Genomic DNA, 19,053 nt, shown 5'->3' with positions numbered 1-19,053 from the left:
AAAGAATCAGTAATTAAAGCAGGGTGTGCAACTTCCCAGTAAAGAGTTCTCTCAGGACAAACCAAAGGAAAACAGCTCAGGTTAGAAGGATGGACACTTTATATAAATGGTATAGATGAGGGTTTTGTCATGGCTTTGTGAACTACACACCAGAGGAAACCAACTTAAAATTTGATCTTATTTTTATAGCCTGTATATTGTAGATGGGAATACATGCTGTATTCACATAATTAGATATTTTTTTTAAAAAGCCTTTTTTGTAAGTGCCTATAGCTTTTCAGTGATTCCTAACATATTCTGTGAGGAATTTCACATATTGGTCACTGAAGAGCATCTATACTTTGCATGTATATTTCTGTACTCTTTAAATCAGAAGTTCTACACCACTGAGGCTAGACTGACTTCAGTATCTAAGTTATCTTATTTACACAAAAGAACGCAAACCTTCTTCTTCCCTACAGAAAGGAGTTACCATCCACTAACTTCTTACTGTCTGGCAGTATGTATGAGACCTTTTAGAGGAAACTCTACTGTGTGGTAGAAGAGGTATTCAATATTCACAACACCAATGAAAACAACAAACATTGTGATAAATCAGTTTTTTCTCTGTAGAACTGTGGACAGTAGGCAACAGACCGCCCTGCAACCAAGCAAAGCAAACAACCCCTACAGGGCGGGGAACACTGCCACACAAGGGAAGACTCACTCATATGTAGCTACCAAATTTTTCTAATGAGTATGAAACAGTTAGGTAGCTTCACCAGAAGAAGGCACTGTTAAGTACATACACACATGCATAAAAATGCTTACCTTCTCCAGGATTGACTGCAGATGGTAGATTAGTCCAGTCTAGGGTCCAGCTGGGGCATGGATGAGGAGAAAACTTTGCTTCAATACCATTTTCCTATGTGAAAGGAGGAAAAACAAATTAAGACCCTGCTCCTTTACCCACTGAAGTTGGTAGCAAAATTTCCACTGCATTTAACGGCATCAGATCAAAATATGCAACACTTTCAGCCTAACTGAAACTAAAGAGGCAGCTGACTCTACATTACATGGGATTCAAATTATTTATTTCTCTCATTGTCACAAGAAAGACCTGTTAATTTTCTTTAAGAAATGCTGTCAGCCTCTATGCAAAAAATATTGAGAATTATGGAACATAACAGAGAATTTTCTTTAACAAAACTCATTAGGGTTCCCAGATGTTCAAAGCTCTAATCAAAAAGCAAAAAACCCAAACAGAAGCAATAGAATAATGAAGCCAAACATCAGAGTAACGTCTTTTGTCATCCTTTTTATAAATCACTTTAAAAGAAGAATACAATATTGCAATTCAAACAAAAAGTTGCTTTGATTATTCAGAATTATTGATAGGGCTTCCAGCAGTCCTATCTTTGCTCAATTCCTGAATGATCAACTATTAGAACAAAAAAGTAAAATCACTTTTAAGTCAATGCATATCAGACAGAAGATGGGCAAAAGGTATTTTTACTTCTTCAGTTCTAATAAATTTCACCTATTTCAAATCAAGCACAATACTCCTATTAAAAATAACTCATTAAAAGCTTAAATTACCATTAACTTAGTCATAGTTGGCCTTGGACCACCTATAAAATTACTGTCTTCATTCTCCTCTTCTAATTCATCAGGAACTGAAGAGAAGTCTTGTAGCTGTTCCTCTGGAGCAGACATCAACTCTGGAAGCTGGAGAAGTGCCATACTGCATTTGCTAGCAGCTTTCTTTACTCCAGGTACTTCTTGAACTCTTCGATACCAACTGGATATCAGAGGTAAATTTACCAGATTTTTCCCTTGTTTTATGCTGGAAACCTAGAAAAATAAAATGGAAAGGTTACTTGCTACTGTAAATTTCTTCCTATAAGCCACAAGAAGGCACGAACTACAGAAGCGAGCTTGGCTCCACGCCGAGCATACCCACTCATAGGATGATAGTAATGCAATGAGCTAACCAGTTAAGAGTTCAGGCCTGCAGGTGGAATTGAAAGTTGGCCACTTAGACTTCACCTGCAATTCCCATTTGCTTAACAGGATGAAAAGGTTCACATGACCAATTTCATCATAATTTCAGACAGTAACAGGAAAACACAATTTAAATAATATTCTTAATTATCTGCTATTTCCTAACAAGGGAATGATTCATTTTGGTTGGTAATCCCAAAAAAACCCCACGCAGTAATTTGCGATGAATACTGAACTCTATGCATGACACCTGAATGCTCTTCCTTCCCAAGAGAAACCCTGTAGCCCTTTAAAGCTCATCCACTGACAGCTGTTTTGCTGGCAACTGCAAGTCTGAAATACCTTTAACTACGTGGGAACAGCAAAACAGGCACAGGCATACATTGCCCCTGGTCTTTACTGAAGCCTTTGCACTACATCTGTGCCTTTTCTCTTCCTAGCACTGAATCCAAAATTTTTTCTTAAATCATATATGTACTCAAACTTTTTTACCATTTAACTTAGCATTTTTACACAAAAATGGTAAGTAGTATATTTCTTTTCTGAATTAAGTATGCATGACGGTGAGATGCCTTCAAAAGAAATTAGAGTTTTAAGTGTAAACAAACAAAAAAATTCTTTAATAAGAATATGGTGCATATATTATAAAAAACATACCCAAATCACATTTTTACATGAAGACCAGCTGATTTTAAAAAGGACACATTTGGTGAACTTAAATAATTTTTGATCAGGTTCCTAAACATTTTAGAACAGTGAAGATCATCCTCTTACAGGAGAGGTTGAGAAGTCTCCATCCCTAGAGACACTCCAAACCTGACTGGACACAACCCTGGGTAACTGGCTCTAGCTTACCCTGCTCTGAGCAGAGAGGTTAGACAAGATGATCTTCAGAGGTGCCCTCCAACCTCAACTATTTTGTGATGTTGTGCCTGCTTTAAGCAGAAAATTAAAAATCATGATTACAGGAAAACGCAGAAAAGGCCATGCAAAAACAATGCTGCTCCACACATCTGTCCTCAGTGTGAAAATAGAAATTGGAAAAGAACACTTGAAATGACACAAAATTTCTATCAGCTTTCTTGCATGCTGTGTTTATAATGTTCTTAGGGTAATCACAAGTAATTAGTAATAGCTAAAGAAGCAAAAGGAGGATGAACTGTGTAATTTTAGTATCTAATTCAATATCCTAATGGTAACACAAGCAGAAATACATTAATTCAGTTAAGGAAGAAGTCTTTTGGAAAGCAATTCTAAGAGGCACTGTTACACTTGATAACAAGTGTTCTAAATTGTATTTTAAAAAGTGAATAGTGGTTTCTCCCAGATGGAGAACAGAGCTTTTGTTATTCTTCTATTAATTTTAAACAGTTACAACTAATAGAAAGCGTAACAAAGCTAACCTCAGAAAGATAACAGAAATGGAATGAGGTAATGAAAAACAACTCTTCAGCTTCATTATCTTACTTTTGGTAATTATAATTACAATCAGCTAGTCATGTCTCCTCAAATTTACTGTATGATACTTTCCAGACACATACCCATTGAAGACTTCGTAATTATTCACACCCTTAAAGCAAAGTGGAAGTGCAACTATAATGATCTTTTTAAAACCAGAAGTCCAGTTATATAAGTGATAAATATCATTTTAATACAGAATTAACTCTGGCACTTCCATCAACCAGAGCAGTTTCAACCCACTGCCTGCAAGAAGCTTTCAGATGCAAGTTATTCAATTTTGATGATAACTGTAGGAACCGAGGTATAATTGCTTAGAAAATGATCATTCACCAGAGAACAGAAATAAAACAACATTATCCCAGAGCTCTTACAATTTAGGTAAAAATGAAACTGAAAGCCAGTTTTTTAAGGACAATCCTTGGTGCAAGCTAACACAAATGGATTACACAATATATAGCGCATAAACTGCAGACCACCAAGGCGCAAGGGTCACACATGAAAAGCAAATAAATACAGCATTGTCAGCTGCTCACAGTACATCTACAGAATGATTTCAATTGGATTGCTGAGATCAATTGTGCATCTGATCCAAGAATCTTCTCATACCTAGCACCAGTAAATCAAACATTACTGTAAAAAGTTATGGTCTTCTTATTTAAAAAGGCCTTGGAAAAACAAAGAAGACTGAAATACATTAAAGTTTTTTAAATAATAGGAAAGCATTTTGTCTTACTACTTTTGTTTAGTATCATCTATACAGAAATTGCTGTTAATCCTCTATTACATTATATGGAAAACAAACAAAGCAGCAATGAATTAACTATTTTGGTAAAATAACTCATCATCTTAATTCAAAGACAGTCATATTAACCTACTTCTGGATTCCCATATTGCTATTACCATACAGAAATCCACTGAGGATGATGATCTTGGTTAAAAAAATTATAAATTGGACATTTGTCACACATTAATGTTCGCTAGTAGTTATCTTGATTTTAGAGATTGTTTCTCTGAATCTGACTGACAGCATCTTCTCCAGGAATTCCATTTGTTTTCAAACACCATAAGGCAAATTTGGTAAAACAACCTGCAAAATCAAAATGCGCATACCATCTTCACTCAGAGCTCTTCCTGGCAACAGATACCAGCCTAGCTATCAATCTCATAGAGCAACTGCAGGAATACCGGTAGTAGGCAAACTCGTATCATTTTATTGTCATGCGAAATAAAGACACATTTGTTACAAATTTCCTTAGTTCTTTTCCATGTATACATCCTCATAAAACTAAGTACACAGACTGTGCTGAGCAGGACTCACACAGTCTTGCCACAGAAGTTCTTCCCACTGTAAACTGGTTTTGAAGCTGAGCTTATCACTTGCACTACAAGCCCTACCTCCTTCCAGAAACTAGAAGAGGGTAGAGGGAGAAAAGGGGGGCATCATGGGTTAAAAAAAAAAGTAAATAAAAATCAAATTGCATGGCTTTATTAGGCTCAAAATGTATTTTGATATATTTTCCTAATCCAAACGTTAAGCTATTTGTACAACAGAATCTGCAAGACACTGACACTTACTAGGTAAGTGCGACAAAAAAACCAACAACCAGCATACGCACATGGAATCTCCTTCTCAGGCCCAGATAAATTTTGTACCAACTGAGAGATGCACCACAAAAGATTCAATAACCAAGTGACTAAGGCTCTACCCTACAAGAAGGGTGAAATGAGTTTTTAACAGATCATTGATCAAAAGCTACAGAGACGGGATTTCACTGATTCAAATTGCAGTCAAGTTGACACAACCAATAGTCTGGCAAACTGCCTCCTGGAGTGCAGAAACTTCTAAAATCAGCTTTGCCACTTGCGACAGTGTTTCTATAATGGCATTCTATGTCGAGGAGTAAAGATTATTCCCCAGTTTTCCACATTCTATGTGGTGCCCTGACTGCCAGCTGTGTCAGTGCTTTTCTTGTTTTATCTTGATGAAAGTCTTTGAAGGTTTCAAATTCCTCCTTATACAGACTGGGAGATCTTTACAGATCTCTAAACACATCACAGGATGCAAAATAGTCCTACACTCACAATGAAATTTGCATATACCCACTATATACAGTGTCCATGTTACTTTGCTGGCATACACTGTTTTTCCTCATTGTGCCACAAAAACCTCTTGAAGTGAAGGAGAAAGACAAAGATGAAGACAATTGAAACCAGCCCACTGGTGTTTGTTCAGTACTGGGAACGTGCTACGTTGACTACAAAGGAGAAGAGAGACAAAGGCATCTTTGAATAGACCACACTTTTGGCATTTCCAAAATACTTACACAATCTGATAGGAAAACATTCAACTTCCCTAAAGGAAAGTGTGGGCTTTCTCTCCATATGCTATTGGACCATACAGGTAACACAAGATTATATTAGGAAAAAAAAAAAAAAAGCAGCAGCCAATCTCACAGGACTGCAAGGAGAATGGTAACTTTTCAGTTATAAACTTTACTTCAAGAGCTTCTAGCAATGTAACCTTTTCCAAGGAACTTCTCCTTTCACTGCAGTAAACAAAGGACATTCCACAAACCATGAAAAACAGTTTAGTAGCAACAATACTATGAATGACAAAACTCCAGATGACTGGAAGTTTCAGGGACTGAAGCACATCCCAAAGAAGCTGGCTCCCTAGACACACCACCTCATTTCTGAGCAGGGTCACAGTGATTCGTCCTTGCTTGAAGAAGAATACAAAGTTTTGTAAAAAAAACCTGCACAGAATAATAAAAGGTTTGCTGATATGTAGGTATTATGCTGTCTTAGGCACTCATCTTTATCTACAGATGTGCAATGAAACTGGTTTATTTTGTGGGAGGGCTTGATAAAAAGCCATGTTGGCTACACAGGAATGTTTCCTCCCAACAAAGAAGTCATTCCTAGGAACTAGAAGAAAACAACAGCAGAGATTAAGACTAATTAACCTATTATAAGGAGAAATCAGCAATTCAGAAGTCATAGCACACTGTATTAGACAAAAAAAAAATTCTCAAGAGAATCTCAAGAAATTATATACCAGTAGCATGAATGCATACCAGTAGCATAAATGAATGAGCTTTTGGAAGTCTTTCCCTAGTCAATACACAAGTACCACTTCACTCTAGTAGGGGTAAGGAGAGCCAAGGCTTCACACCTCTAAAAAGCCACTACAGTCCCTGAATCTCTCTCCATTCACTGCCTCCCTAGAAGGCATTCTTGCTTTCTTAGAAGGTATTTGTTTTCTTTTAGGCATATCCATCCATGTCAAGATAAAGTCACATAAAGTTTCAAGTCTTTGCTGAAAAGAATTCCAATTCAGATTAATATCCATGTAGTACAAGTCCAACAAACTGGGTAGGAATTAATTTTGCCTTGTCCCCCAGTACACTGAAACCAAAATTAAAAGAGGTTCATGCTTAACTACTTCCTTCCTATCCATATTACAATGTACTTTCAGTGTTCATGTTAAAACTCTCATGACGGACATCTCTTCTAGTATTTTAAAATTATCATACCATTCTCAATCCTCCCTCCTTTTAAAATCTGCAATTTATGATGGAATCAAAATTCCAAATTTCAAAAAATTCCTCACGGAAAAAATGGTCTCATTTTAGAAAAATATCTATTGAGTCACTGTCATAAATCTAGTACACTAAACTCAAGCAGGAAGATAGGTTCATGCTTCCCTACTTTTGCTTTATGCATATTAGAATGTACTTTAAGTATTTTTCATGGAGGAATTTTCTGGGCAACTTGGTGCCAAAATATTTCAGCATAATATTTTAACAGTTGATAGTGTTGACGTGCTATGTATTTAAAAGTAATTTGGTGATCTCACCGTTTTTTGTTGTACAATAACAAAGACAAATCTTCTGTTTCAGGTTAAGTTCACATTTCAAACACCACGTTATATTTTAAATTAACATATTTTACAACGTCCCAGTTCTTAAAAAAAAATACATATACACTACTTAATATTGGCAGAACTTGTTGTCTTACCAAGAACTGATGGATGCATGGCAAAAGCACTATATCTGTCAAGGTAAAATAAAGCCCTTCTGCAAAAACATGGTCCAAAAGTGGAAGGTCAGAGGTTTTTGTTCTCCTGATGTGAGCAGCCTCCCTGTTGACTGCATTTGATGCTTCCTGGACAAGTAGCTTGGAGAAAGCTATGCTCAGTTCCAAACTTGGGAGTGGGTGTTCATGCATTTCCACTGGTTTTCCCTCCTCTGTTGCTTCTTTACCAAGTACAGGCACTGCAGCCTTGGCATCTGCCTTCTGTTGTTGAAGTTTTTGCCTTCGAATTTTGTCATCATTATGTACTCGGACAGGTTCTCCAAGCTTCCTTTCAAGCTGTAAAATGTCAGGAGGAATAGTCTGACAGTGCTCAGGAGATGCCGTCAAAAATCCTTCCACAGCCAGAGGTATGCTGATCTCACAAAGTCTGGTCCACTGGCTAACCTGTCAGATAAATTTATGTAATTAATGTCTATACAGAAAGAGAAACAAAATCCAGGGTATCTTTTTGTCCACTTTAAGCAAAGAAATTCCAGCTTCAAATACATTCTTTGTTAATCTTAGAAGCTCAGATACTCTGCATTGCTTTTGCAATAGCAGAATGAGGAACCTAAATAACAGAATGAACAGTTATCCAGTATAGCATAATTTTACTCCTTATTGGCATAAGATTAGGGTGCCTGCATAACTCATAAGAAGCAAAACTGTGACTGATTTATATATATCAGCTCTACCAAGTGCTGGTAATAAAACCTGATTACACTGAACAGATTTTGAGCACATTTATTTTACAGAAATGCATTAGTGGTATTTTAGTATGCAACATCAAAAAACTTTTGTCTAACTGAACAGCACCTTAAAAAAAAAAAAATTACTTTTTTTCATGTTCTTATCCTTGTCCTCTTTTCCTTATTATCTGTACTTAAAGGTTTTAAAACTTAAACTTTTTTTTTTTCTCATTCAGTTTACTCACTTTGCAGCCACCTGAAATACAGAATCAAGTTTTTCAGCAGTTCCAAGAAGAGATCAGAACTAGCGGTTTCTGGAGGATGTCAGGGACAAATTATGCTAGTGCTAGATGGACTAACACAGGATATCTGCTTCCCCAGATCTGCTACTCACCAACAGGACTGAAATGGGTTAGAGGCATAGTAATCAATGGCAACCATGGATGTAGCGATGATGAAACAGTGGAGTTCAACCTCCTGAGAGGAGTGAGGAAGGCAAGTATAGATGGACAAGCTGCCGGATGGGTAAAGTGCTATGTGACAAATGGTCTGAAATATCAACTCAAAGGGTAGTAGTGGTTAATGGTTCACACTCTACCTGAAGGTCAGTTAGAAGTGGAGCTCTTTAAGGGTCTATGCTGAGGCCTATCCTATTTAATTATGTTTACCAATGACTTGGAGGGGGAGGTGGAATACACTCACATCAAGGGTGACAGTGTGTTGAGCAGAGCAGTCAGCAAACTCCACAAAAGAGCTCCCACTCACAGGGGCCTGTACAGGCTAGAGAACTGGCTGACAGGAACTGACATGAAACCCAGTAAAACATCCTGCACCCAGGACGGGCTAAACCCCTGTAATGGTACAGGGTAGGGACTGACTACCTAGCCAGGTAGCAGCTCTGCTGAAAAGACCCTGGACATCCTGGTGAGCATAAGCTAAACATAAGCCAGCAGTGCGCCTCCTTGGCAGTGATGAAGGCTAAAAGTATACAGTGCTCTTGAAATCAAAATTAACAATAAATTAGGTATTTCTTAGTTTACTTCAAATTACAAGAGCTGTGCATTGAAGCTACACTGCTACACATGAAACAAAGATCTGACCTATTTTTTGAATGCTTAGGTTCTTTTTTTGCTGCTAGAAAGTAGTATCTTTAAAAATAATTATTTTTCATCTTTATGCCAAAATACAGATACTTCTCCACTGAGGAAATTTCATTTTCTAAGTTCTTACTAAAAGAACCTAGTTTACATAAATATTAAGAGTCTCCTTCAGAGTATTTAATGATTATAAAAACCCCTATTAATGTATCTAAGAGAAAGAGATGCACTCACTTCAGCACAGGCTTTTAGGCAGGTCTTCTTAAAGCCTAAGAGTTCCAAAACATCCTTCTTAGATGGATCTGCCTCATACGTTTTCTGTATTATATGCCTTAAGACAACAGAAAGGCCAGCTCGGCAGAACTTGCCATCTTTCACAACAACAGCAGGTAAACAGCAGCTCTGCACTACCACTGGAAGCTGGCATCTGGAGATTAAATGGACCTCAAGATCACCAAGGAGGTTTTTTGTCACAAACTGATCATCCACATCTTCACCAGTCGGCACTAAGAAAATTTTGAATAATTTGCAGTCACAGTAGGATAGCAAAAACAGTGAAATTGATGTATGAAGAGGAAAGATACTATCTCTGTACTTATGAGAAAAACCCAAATATAAATGTTCTTCAGCAACACTATCTTTCATCTTCCTCCTGAGCTGAAGTTCCTGAAATAGAAATCAGAGCACAACATTCATAAAAGAATATTGAATTTAGAACAAAAAAGAGGGTTTGAAACAGTGGTCCTTCTACTATCTGCTAAAAAGTATTTTAACATAAGACACTATTAAAGACACCCTGCCTAAATAAGTGAACTGCAGGCTCTTCTTGAGAGAAATGAATGGTTTCACACTGTCTTTTCACATCAAATCACTGAAATGATCTGTGTATTTTTTTTTACATTTTAGCATACTTCTGACATTAAACAAAACACACAAAACCAAAAGAAAATATTTCCTTTTAAATTTTTTAGTGTTGAAACATTTTATAGCAAAGCTTTTTTTTAAAATCAATAATCTCCCACAACATTAACCATATATTACTGAAAAAACAAGTTCCTGAGCACATATCTACAACAGTCAGTTTTCTAATGCACACATATGTCTTTCTGTAACTGTTAGAAGGCACGTATATAGAGGGTATTTAGGCCATGAGAAATAATACTGGGGTTTGTATTAAAAATTTATCTAGAACCTGGTGAGATACTAACTGAAGGTCAAGAGGACACATAAGAAGAAAAAAACCCATTCATTTCAAGAATGCTACATGAACACCTCAAACACACAACTACTTTCAAGTAGTTAAATACAACAGTAACATAGCTGAAATCAATGCCTTCTCATTATATTAAAAACTTAAATTCATTTTCCTTATACTTGGTTGAAAATTACATTTCTTCCTATTAAACTATTCCACACCAGTTTAATATAAAACAATGATGCAATAATTTTTCTACTCCATCACTCAATAAAATTGCTCATTAGCTTATAAATCACAACTCGTACTGAAAAGCTTTGGACACTAGATGGCACTCTTAAAACAATCATTACAGAAGAAAGCTTTATTATAATAAAAGAAATTTGAATGTTGCTAGGAAAAGCCAGCATGGTTTTTTATATACATATATATAAAGCACAAGCAACACTGGAACAGCATCAGTCTTTCAAATAACTGTCTAGATTAATAAGGTCTCTATACAGTTACATGAATATGATGTAATTCTTAAAAAAGCAAAAAAGGTTTTCATTTGATGTATCTATTGACTTTTTTTTCCATGTAGATGTGTACATTAATTTTACTATTTTATATCATCTATCACCAAGTTAAATCAATGGTCCAAAACAAGGCAGTGGAAGACTAAAAGCAAGTCCACCTGACATTAAGTAAAGATCATTATAATGATTGTTTTAGTGAAGTATTTTTAAACCATGACATGACTTTGCCTCAGAACAACAGTGGCTCAACATAGTAGTACTGTCATTTTTCTTTAATTAATACACTTGCCACACAAAGAATAGTACAATACATAATAAGATACCTACCTTCCTAAAAGCTATTTTATTTGGATAAATCTTGACAGCATATAAATTGAGACAGATTCAATATTGTAAGTACAGTTCTGTGGAAGGTACTGTTGAGATTAGTCAAGAAGAGTTAGTCTTAACTGATAAATCCATAGTTGCTAGAATTTAAACTTATATCCTCAACTATAGTACTTCTTTCAATATTAAATAGTACTCTCACATGCATTTGGGTTGTTTTTACTTTCCATGGGAACCATGGAGCATACAACCCCATCTTTTCCTGGCCACTCTAGCCACGAAGACATACAATTCACCTCACAAATCACTTCACCAGAGTTTTTTCTTCTGGTTGACCTTACTGGACACAATCAGCTTTTTTGGTCACTATCATGCTGTATAGAACAGCTAAATATTTTGGTAAATTCCAAAGAGGTTTAAAGTATATTATTCTGTAGTTTCCACCTGTTAATCACCTGTTCTTACAAATGATTCCAAATCCATCACACAGAACTGCACAAGTAAAACATCAACCTTTTCACCACACAGGTACTCTCAATAGGCACACTGGCCCTTACCCATTTTCATCCAGAGGAGCAGCTCTAAAGCACTGTTTCCCCACAGAGGATAACATATCATTATACTAAATTAAAAAAAGGAAAACAAACAAACCTGAAAGATGTCCAAATAGAGGTACTACTTAATCAGGCTACTGATTAAAATGACAAAAATGTCCTGCTATGAAAACTGGTAGATGAAAGGGTGAACACTGTCAATGTGAATTCTCCTCCAATCCGTTAAGCAAAATTACTTCTACCCAGCAGCAATGAGTAATAGGTAGCAGCTGTCAGTCAGTCTAGAGACAGTAACTGATTGGAAATAATGACTTGTTGGTTACTGGTTTGCTCTGTATTCAACACAGTAAATGCCACAGCTGACACTATCCTATTAATCTACCTGTCTCCTTGAAGTTTGAAATTTGACTTGAAATTTGTCTGGTCAAATTCAATTACTCTTCTCTGCAGGTACACAACTATCACATACAGAAGTCACATAAACCACAGAAACTAATACTGGGTTCTTGCTGAAGCTGGACAAGCAGATGTTGTCCAGGGCTACCCACTCCACTCTCTTGCAGGGTCAGAAAATGGGAATATGCATGCAGCCTACTTCATTCAGTCCAGAGTATCTTAAAGTCACTTCTCTCAACCATTTTAGGTAAGGTTCCAGATTTTGCACTGAAGCAAAGGTACACTCAGGAAACATATGTTCTTCTAAATGCCTTGAAGAGAGAACCTCTGGGAGACAGCTGGGCCAGACAGCTTAAGGGTGTTTACTAACTTCTTCAAAACTAAGTAATTTTTTGTAAACTTACACAGTAATTTACCACTACTCAGATGCAACACAGTGAACTAGGACAAAGAGACTGAATTATTTTTCTGAACCTAAACGAACTTCTACAAAAACTGAAATAATACACAAACAGTGACATACATGATCTAAACAGCAGCGCTGTGCTCACACTGTAAAATCAGAACAGTCTGCAGAATTGAGAAAAAATTATTTGCGGGGGGAGAAGGAAGAAAGGGCCAAGATTTTTCTCTCCCCTCAGCCAGGGCAGTAAACTAATGTCACTCAGCACGTAGCTGCAAAAGTGTCTGTGAAAAGTACATGGTAGAAATGTGAAACTGCAGGTGACAGGGAGCCCAGGAAATTACTTGTTTTGTCAGTGGCTTGGACCTAGATAGCATCAACAGGTCTTTGTATCTCACTGAATCAGCATAGTACCGTCTAGTCCCATGACTTGTTATACCTTCTCCACACAGTCAGTTCAGACCCGGACTTGGTTCTTTCTCGTATTCTCCTTCCTTACGTAAAGCCACCTCACACAGGCTTGGGAGTGCTTAAAATAAGCTTAGATAGCCCATGAGAGGGATTGTCACTTAACACTGTCCAGTACAACACAAACTACTGTACTCAGTGGCTAGCAGTCCTCCAGCACCTGCCTGTAATTCTACTCATGAGCCCAGAAGGACAAAAAAGTTCTCCAGTAACTCTCCACAGAACTATACAACTCAACTCCATGAAGCACAAAGAACCAGCAAACAGGTCTACAAAGGTAAGCATGATGCTCAGTATGATTTGAAGTTTAGCCGCTCAAACACAGGTAGCCATATTAACCCTGAAATAAAAACAGAGCTTTCATTGCTCACTGATAAGAATCTCAAGGCTCTTAGTGAAACTGCAATATCTGCTGTTGAATCTTCTGATATATAAAAAGACATTTATATATTTTCTTCTAGTTGGATAGGCAGTTGTTTTTAATAAGTATTCCAATAGCTAGATTCTCCTTTAGCTAGGTTTTGTGAACATGCTGAAATTGCATTTATCCCAAAAAGCAAAAAAATGCAAATACCACTCATTTGTAAAACATTCATTCGCTACTCAGATTTTATTTTTTTTTTTTAAAAGTACTCATAAAAAATTTTAGAGAGGGATTCTCATATGAAGGTGATGCGGTAGAAAAGTTAAGCTAAGGCAGCTGTTTAGGTTAATTAGACTCTCCCCATATGGGAGGAGTAAGGAAAACACCAAAGATGAAATTTCTGGTCAATATTATGAGAATTTCCCTTTTAAGGAATCACATAAACAGTGACAGTGTCAATACAGCAACAATTAATCATTCCAGTCAGTAATTCTGAACCAAATAAAAACAAACTGTAAATTGCTAATTTCTGACAAACGTGCAAGTAACTAGTATCTTACCCTTAGCAGAATAAACTCCAGAGGAGGAGGCAACTCCAACTCTCATCACAAAAATACAAATGTCTCATTTCTTTGGTTTTCAGGGAGAGTTGAGAACATTGCACATTTCACAAGATGGGGTCTTAAATCCGAGAATAGGTACTTACATACAGAAATGATTTCCAGACCCTAACAAACCAATCTGCCATTTCATCATCCATATGAGAGGGATTCATTTTGGTTCATGCAGGCAATTAGATCTCTCTTAACTAAAGGCCCTGATCCTGCAAGTACTCATGGTGCCTGACCTGAAGGTGTCTTTGCAGTATACTGTCCAATTATCTTCAAATATAGTCCTAAATTTTTCTCATATACTACACTACTACTATTCTTCCTACCAAAGTCCCTTTCTCTTCTGAAATTAGCACTGCTACAACACTGAAATTGGTTTCCCAGAATGATACTCCCTGTTCTGTTACTGATCAATTTAGATAACGAGTTATTAAACTTGCTATGTGGGGTAGAACAAATTCTATTCTTAATTAGAGTCCATTTAGGACAGTAATACTTTTGTTTCTGCAGCTAACCTTCAAGGGATGACAAGAAGAGCTTCACTCAGCAGGAAAACAAAAGAAATGTTGCACTTGAAGCTCTTGTTTGTATCCTCCAACTGTTTCTCTCCTCCTTTGCTATGCCCAGTGTAGTGGTCCAGGGACACATGTCCTGTACAATTACCAAAGAACTTGCTTCTAAATTCCAAGGAAGCTAAACAAGTATGTTACGTTATGTATCTTTAAATTCATAATTCAGGTTCAAATATCAAACTAAGTATTCTTAAAACTCTTAACTATTGATTTAATGAAGGTTAAGATTCACTTGTCAATTTGCTCAGGCTTGCTCCTCCCCCTCCTTCCAATACTCACACTTAATTCTTCACCCAATTGAAAATACAAATTATTAAGATGAAGGTACCATCCTCAAACAAGAACAGATAAGCTTATGAGCTGATATTTCTGCTGGTGACCAAGTCAGGCAATTAACAGTGTTCATGTCAAAATCAGCTACCAGGTAAACACCCTTAATTGCTGAGCAGTAGAAGACAACATTTTTTTCAGAATTCTAAAGGAATGAAGGCCACTGTTTTGGTTTATACTTGGAAGTTACTTTTTGCAACTAGATTGGCTGTAAATTGTTTCTAAGTTAATTCTTAATATACAAGACTGTCAGGGAGCAAAGGACTTTTCTTTCTGTCCTTTAAAACAGTCAAAAGTTTAAGGGTTTTTTGCTTTTTTAATCTATTTGTATTTCACAGATTTCAGAAGGTCAAAACGTAGCAATGAAGTTAATCTTGTTCATAGATACGTAAGTTAAACAGCCAAATGGCATTCTGAATAAACTAAGTCTCTATTAGAGATTCAGTTGCAACTATAGAGCTCATAATGCATGAGGTAAACACAGAAGAAATTTTAACCTATTTAGAACTTCCTACTACATGAAGAAGAGGGGGGAAAAAAAATAGCCTGACTTCAATTGCTGAGAAAATCTTTTGTAAATCACCTTATCCCATTTTCTGACTTCTAAACGCAGCTGTCTGAACCTACCAACTTAAGGAAGCACTGTTAAAAGTTCTCCACCTTTATTTTTCATAAAGCACTTACATGGAAAGTGTAATTTCTGAACTCATACAGAACTTTCACACAGACTGTGCAATTGCCAAATAACATGCCTACCTTGGCAACTTAGGAATTTTTTTAATTCATATTTGAAGTTACGATTTAGACTAATCCAACAGGTTTCTCTTGCTCTTACTCCTCTAGATATAAAAAATCTATTTGCCACAGTGACTACCTCAAAATTTTATCCAGCAAATTTTCTTTTTCAGCCTCAGACAGAGAGTGACCGATGTGAAGCCACGTGCAACATTCCAAGGGCCCATATCTTGAATTACAGGGTAACCACTCAAATAGATCTTCCTCTTTCCCCATTCAACATCTGGTTCTAGATTTACTAAGGTGAGAGTAGCATTATTAAAATATTGTACCAGACATTTTAGAGGTCAATAAAATGCACATTACCTAATACAAGAAACAAGACTTCTGTCCTGGACAGAAGCTTTGCCATGTAAACGTCCAAACTACAAGAACTGCATTCACTACCCAAGCACTGAAGTCTGTCCTAGTTCATAGCGGCGGTTCAACTGTCCATGCATGCCACAAGATCTCTACTGTCTTATGTCTGACTAGATCACCGTAATAGTTCTTCACAACTGGAAGCACTGACTCTTCTTCCTTTACTATAATCATATACCAAAAATTATTACTCTAACATGTTGTTAACTAGTATTTTTCTTTTACTTCTTGCCTGAATTTAAATTGTGCTATTCCATTTGTGCAGAGAGAAGCTGGCAATTTTTAAACAAACTGGAAAAGAACAGGAAATATTAATTATGGGGATGTTTAAAGTTATGTATTTTTCAGACCAGCAGGACAGACTTTTTCAGACTACAAGGCAGAGAAAGCTAGCAACAGAAAACTCCACTCTGCTTTTTGCACTGAGCTTTTCAACATCAACAGAATTACTCTAACGCTTTAATTCCCACAAAAACTTTAAAAAATATTTTTAACAAAACAGGCTTCTGTAATGACTGCAACTCATTACATATTTATTTCATTAGGACAGCAAAGCATTCAGTCTGGATTTATTTATATTGATCATTACTGTAAAGACTTCTACGTCCCTTCATCACAACAATGATGTACTGTCTCACAGACTTTCCTCCCTAAAGTCTTGCCAGGTGGAAGTTTCCTGTGTTCCCATTATACACGTAAAAAGCTGAAGCACAAAGAGAATTTTTAGTTCACCGTCACACAGGGAGTTTGTCCTAGAGCAACCCTAAAAATCAGACATTTTCCTTAAGGGTTTTTTTTGTTGTTTGGTTGGTTTTGGGGTTGGTTTTGGTTTTTTTAAGTCCAGTCTATGAATACAACGTAAAACTACAATCAGGCTAATTTTATTCCCAAGTCTCTCACAGAAGAGAAACTGAAATAAATCTTTCCAGGAGTTCTTTCTGTAAGTGACTTTACCTGTGTTTCCTTATTGTTTCCTGTGAGAAGGTAAGGTCTTCTTGCATCATCGCTTCAACTGAACTGTACACTTACACTGCCATATGTCATCCCTCTCCCATCTTTTACTTCAGAGAATTCCTCCTAACATCTTATTTCTGAGCACAGACTATAAAGTCTTGTTTCCTGTATTTTTTTGTTTTTAAGACAGATGTTTTTCTGCACTATTTTGGCTCTGCAGAGTACATCTTCCTAATGGATTTATGCACAGCCTTTCCTCTGAAAGACCTAAGAGCTTACCTGGTTGCACTTTCTCACCTAAGTATTTTCACATAACCACTACCCCTCCATTAAATGTGATAAATTTATGAATCCCTTGGCAGCTTACTAAGACAAAAGCAGACACAGACATACACAATAAAACAAAAAATATAGCAGAGAACTAACAAAACCTACAAGACATTACATGATTCACTCACAATATTTTTCCTGGCATTTTTTTCCCCTCTAACTAGACTGTAAATTCTGTGGGAAGATTTTTTTTTTATTATTCTTTACCGGCCTTATTTACAGTAGCCACTGTTGAAGGAGGGAAAGGCAGAAGCAACGAACATCACAGGATTTGCAACGTAACTTAAAGATAAATAATCTTGTCTACCTTTGGTATAAAAATCATCTTGGTTACTTAAAAATAAAAAACATTAAGTAACTATAATTTTTCACTATTGTTGGTTACCATTTTCTCTTGCCTTTCAACATGCACTAAACAGCAGTTAAATTAGCTTCATTGAGCTACTATGTTAACAACGTAACTAAGAAAATTGTTGGTTTAAAAACAAATGTTTCCCAGGAAAACTTAAAAATAAATAAATAATTATATAAACATCCTCTTCCTTTTAGTTCCTGAAAAAGATCTTATTTATTTGTCAATTATTACATGCTAAAACAGAAATTCTGGTAAAGACATATTAACATCTGAGAAATGGTCGACATAGTCATTTAAAAACATAAGTTTTTCTCTAGCAAATATTTAACTTAGTACAAAGTAAAACTTGTGCTTTAAGGCTGACAACTTCGGAGGTTGGAGTTATATTTCTATCCAGACAATCAATTTGCTGCATGAGTTAAGGGCCACTACTGCATCCTCAAGTGAATCCAAAGAGAAGCATCCAAGCTTTCCATTAACAGCTTTAAACCATAATTTCAGACAGGTATATCGCTGAAGTAAAAGTTGTCAATGATTCAAGAAAGTAAGACACGGGCTAAGAAGAACAGAAGCCAAACTTTAAAAGACAGCACAGCAGAACTCGGCTGTTGCATAAAATAATACCAGAGTTAAAACTCCTTTAGAGATTTAGTCCATAAAACCTCCACTCTAAGCTTCTCCTGCAGTTTGTCAGCCCAGAATAATAGGACCCGGTAGTCAACACGGAAACTTTTTATTTGCTTTTGTTGCTTTTTTTTTCCAAAAACCTTAGCCATAAGTCACCAAACGTCATAGGAACGACACGAAGGCTACAAACGTCTTTCCATCAACTGGTCTTCACCGACAAACACCTCAACAAGTTGTTTCCAGCCAACACCCCTTCGCAACAGAAGACAACTAACGGCAAAGGGGCGGACGCAGCCGTTCTCAGGAAGCGCCGGCGAGGGGGAAGCAGAAAACCGGGGCTCCCCAGGGCTGCGCGGAGAGCGCCCAGACCCGCCGCCCTCGCCCGCGAGGGACCCCGGGGCGGCTGCTGCCGCCGCACACCCGCCGGCCGCCCTCCCTCAGGCAGCTCCCGCCAGCACCGGCCTCTTCCCGCCGCGGCCGGTAACGGCCACGAGACAGCAACACCCGCCCCTCCCGCCACGGCTCCGTGTCCCCGCGCGCTTACCCCGCCCCGCCCGCACCGCTCTCCCGGCCCCGCACGCGGACCA

General features: G+C 37.2%; 1 protein-coding gene across 2 annotated transcripts in view; it reads right to left on the bottom strand.

Annotated features, from left to right (window-relative positions):
* Positions 1–19,053, bottom strand: part of GSTCD (glutathione S-transferase C-terminal domain containing) — a 77,892-nt gene that overhangs the window by 58,437 nt on the left and 402 nt on the right. Inside the window, exons 1-5 of one of the 2 annotated variants that reach the window (XM_074823212.1) lie at positions 19,011–19,045; positions 9,542–9,973; positions 7,465–7,926; positions 1,579–1,833; positions 811–904 (exon numbers count right to left, since the gene is read on the bottom strand). In XM_074823212.1, the coding sequence (XP_074679313.1) occupies positions 811–904; positions 1,579–1,833; positions 7,465–7,926; positions 9,542–9,952 (1,222 nt within the window). In that variant the 5' untranslated portion in view covers positions 9,953–9,973; positions 19,011–19,045. Of the gene's footprint in view, positions 1–810; positions 905–1,578; positions 1,834–7,464; positions 7,927–9,541; positions 9,974–19,010; positions 19,046–19,053 lie in introns of those variants that run through there. The other variant, XM_074823211.1, reaches the window with a different exon arrangement.

This window comes from Strix aluco, chromosome 4, assembly GCF_031877795.1.
Source record: "Strix aluco isolate bStrAlu1 chromosome 4, bStrAlu1.hap1, whole genome shotgun sequence".
Lineage (NCBI taxonomy): Eukaryota > Metazoa > Chordata > Aves > Strigiformes > Strigidae > Strix > Strix aluco.
The sequence above is the reverse complement of the archived record's forward strand: the minus strand, read 5'-3'. Positions and strand labels throughout refer to the sequence as shown.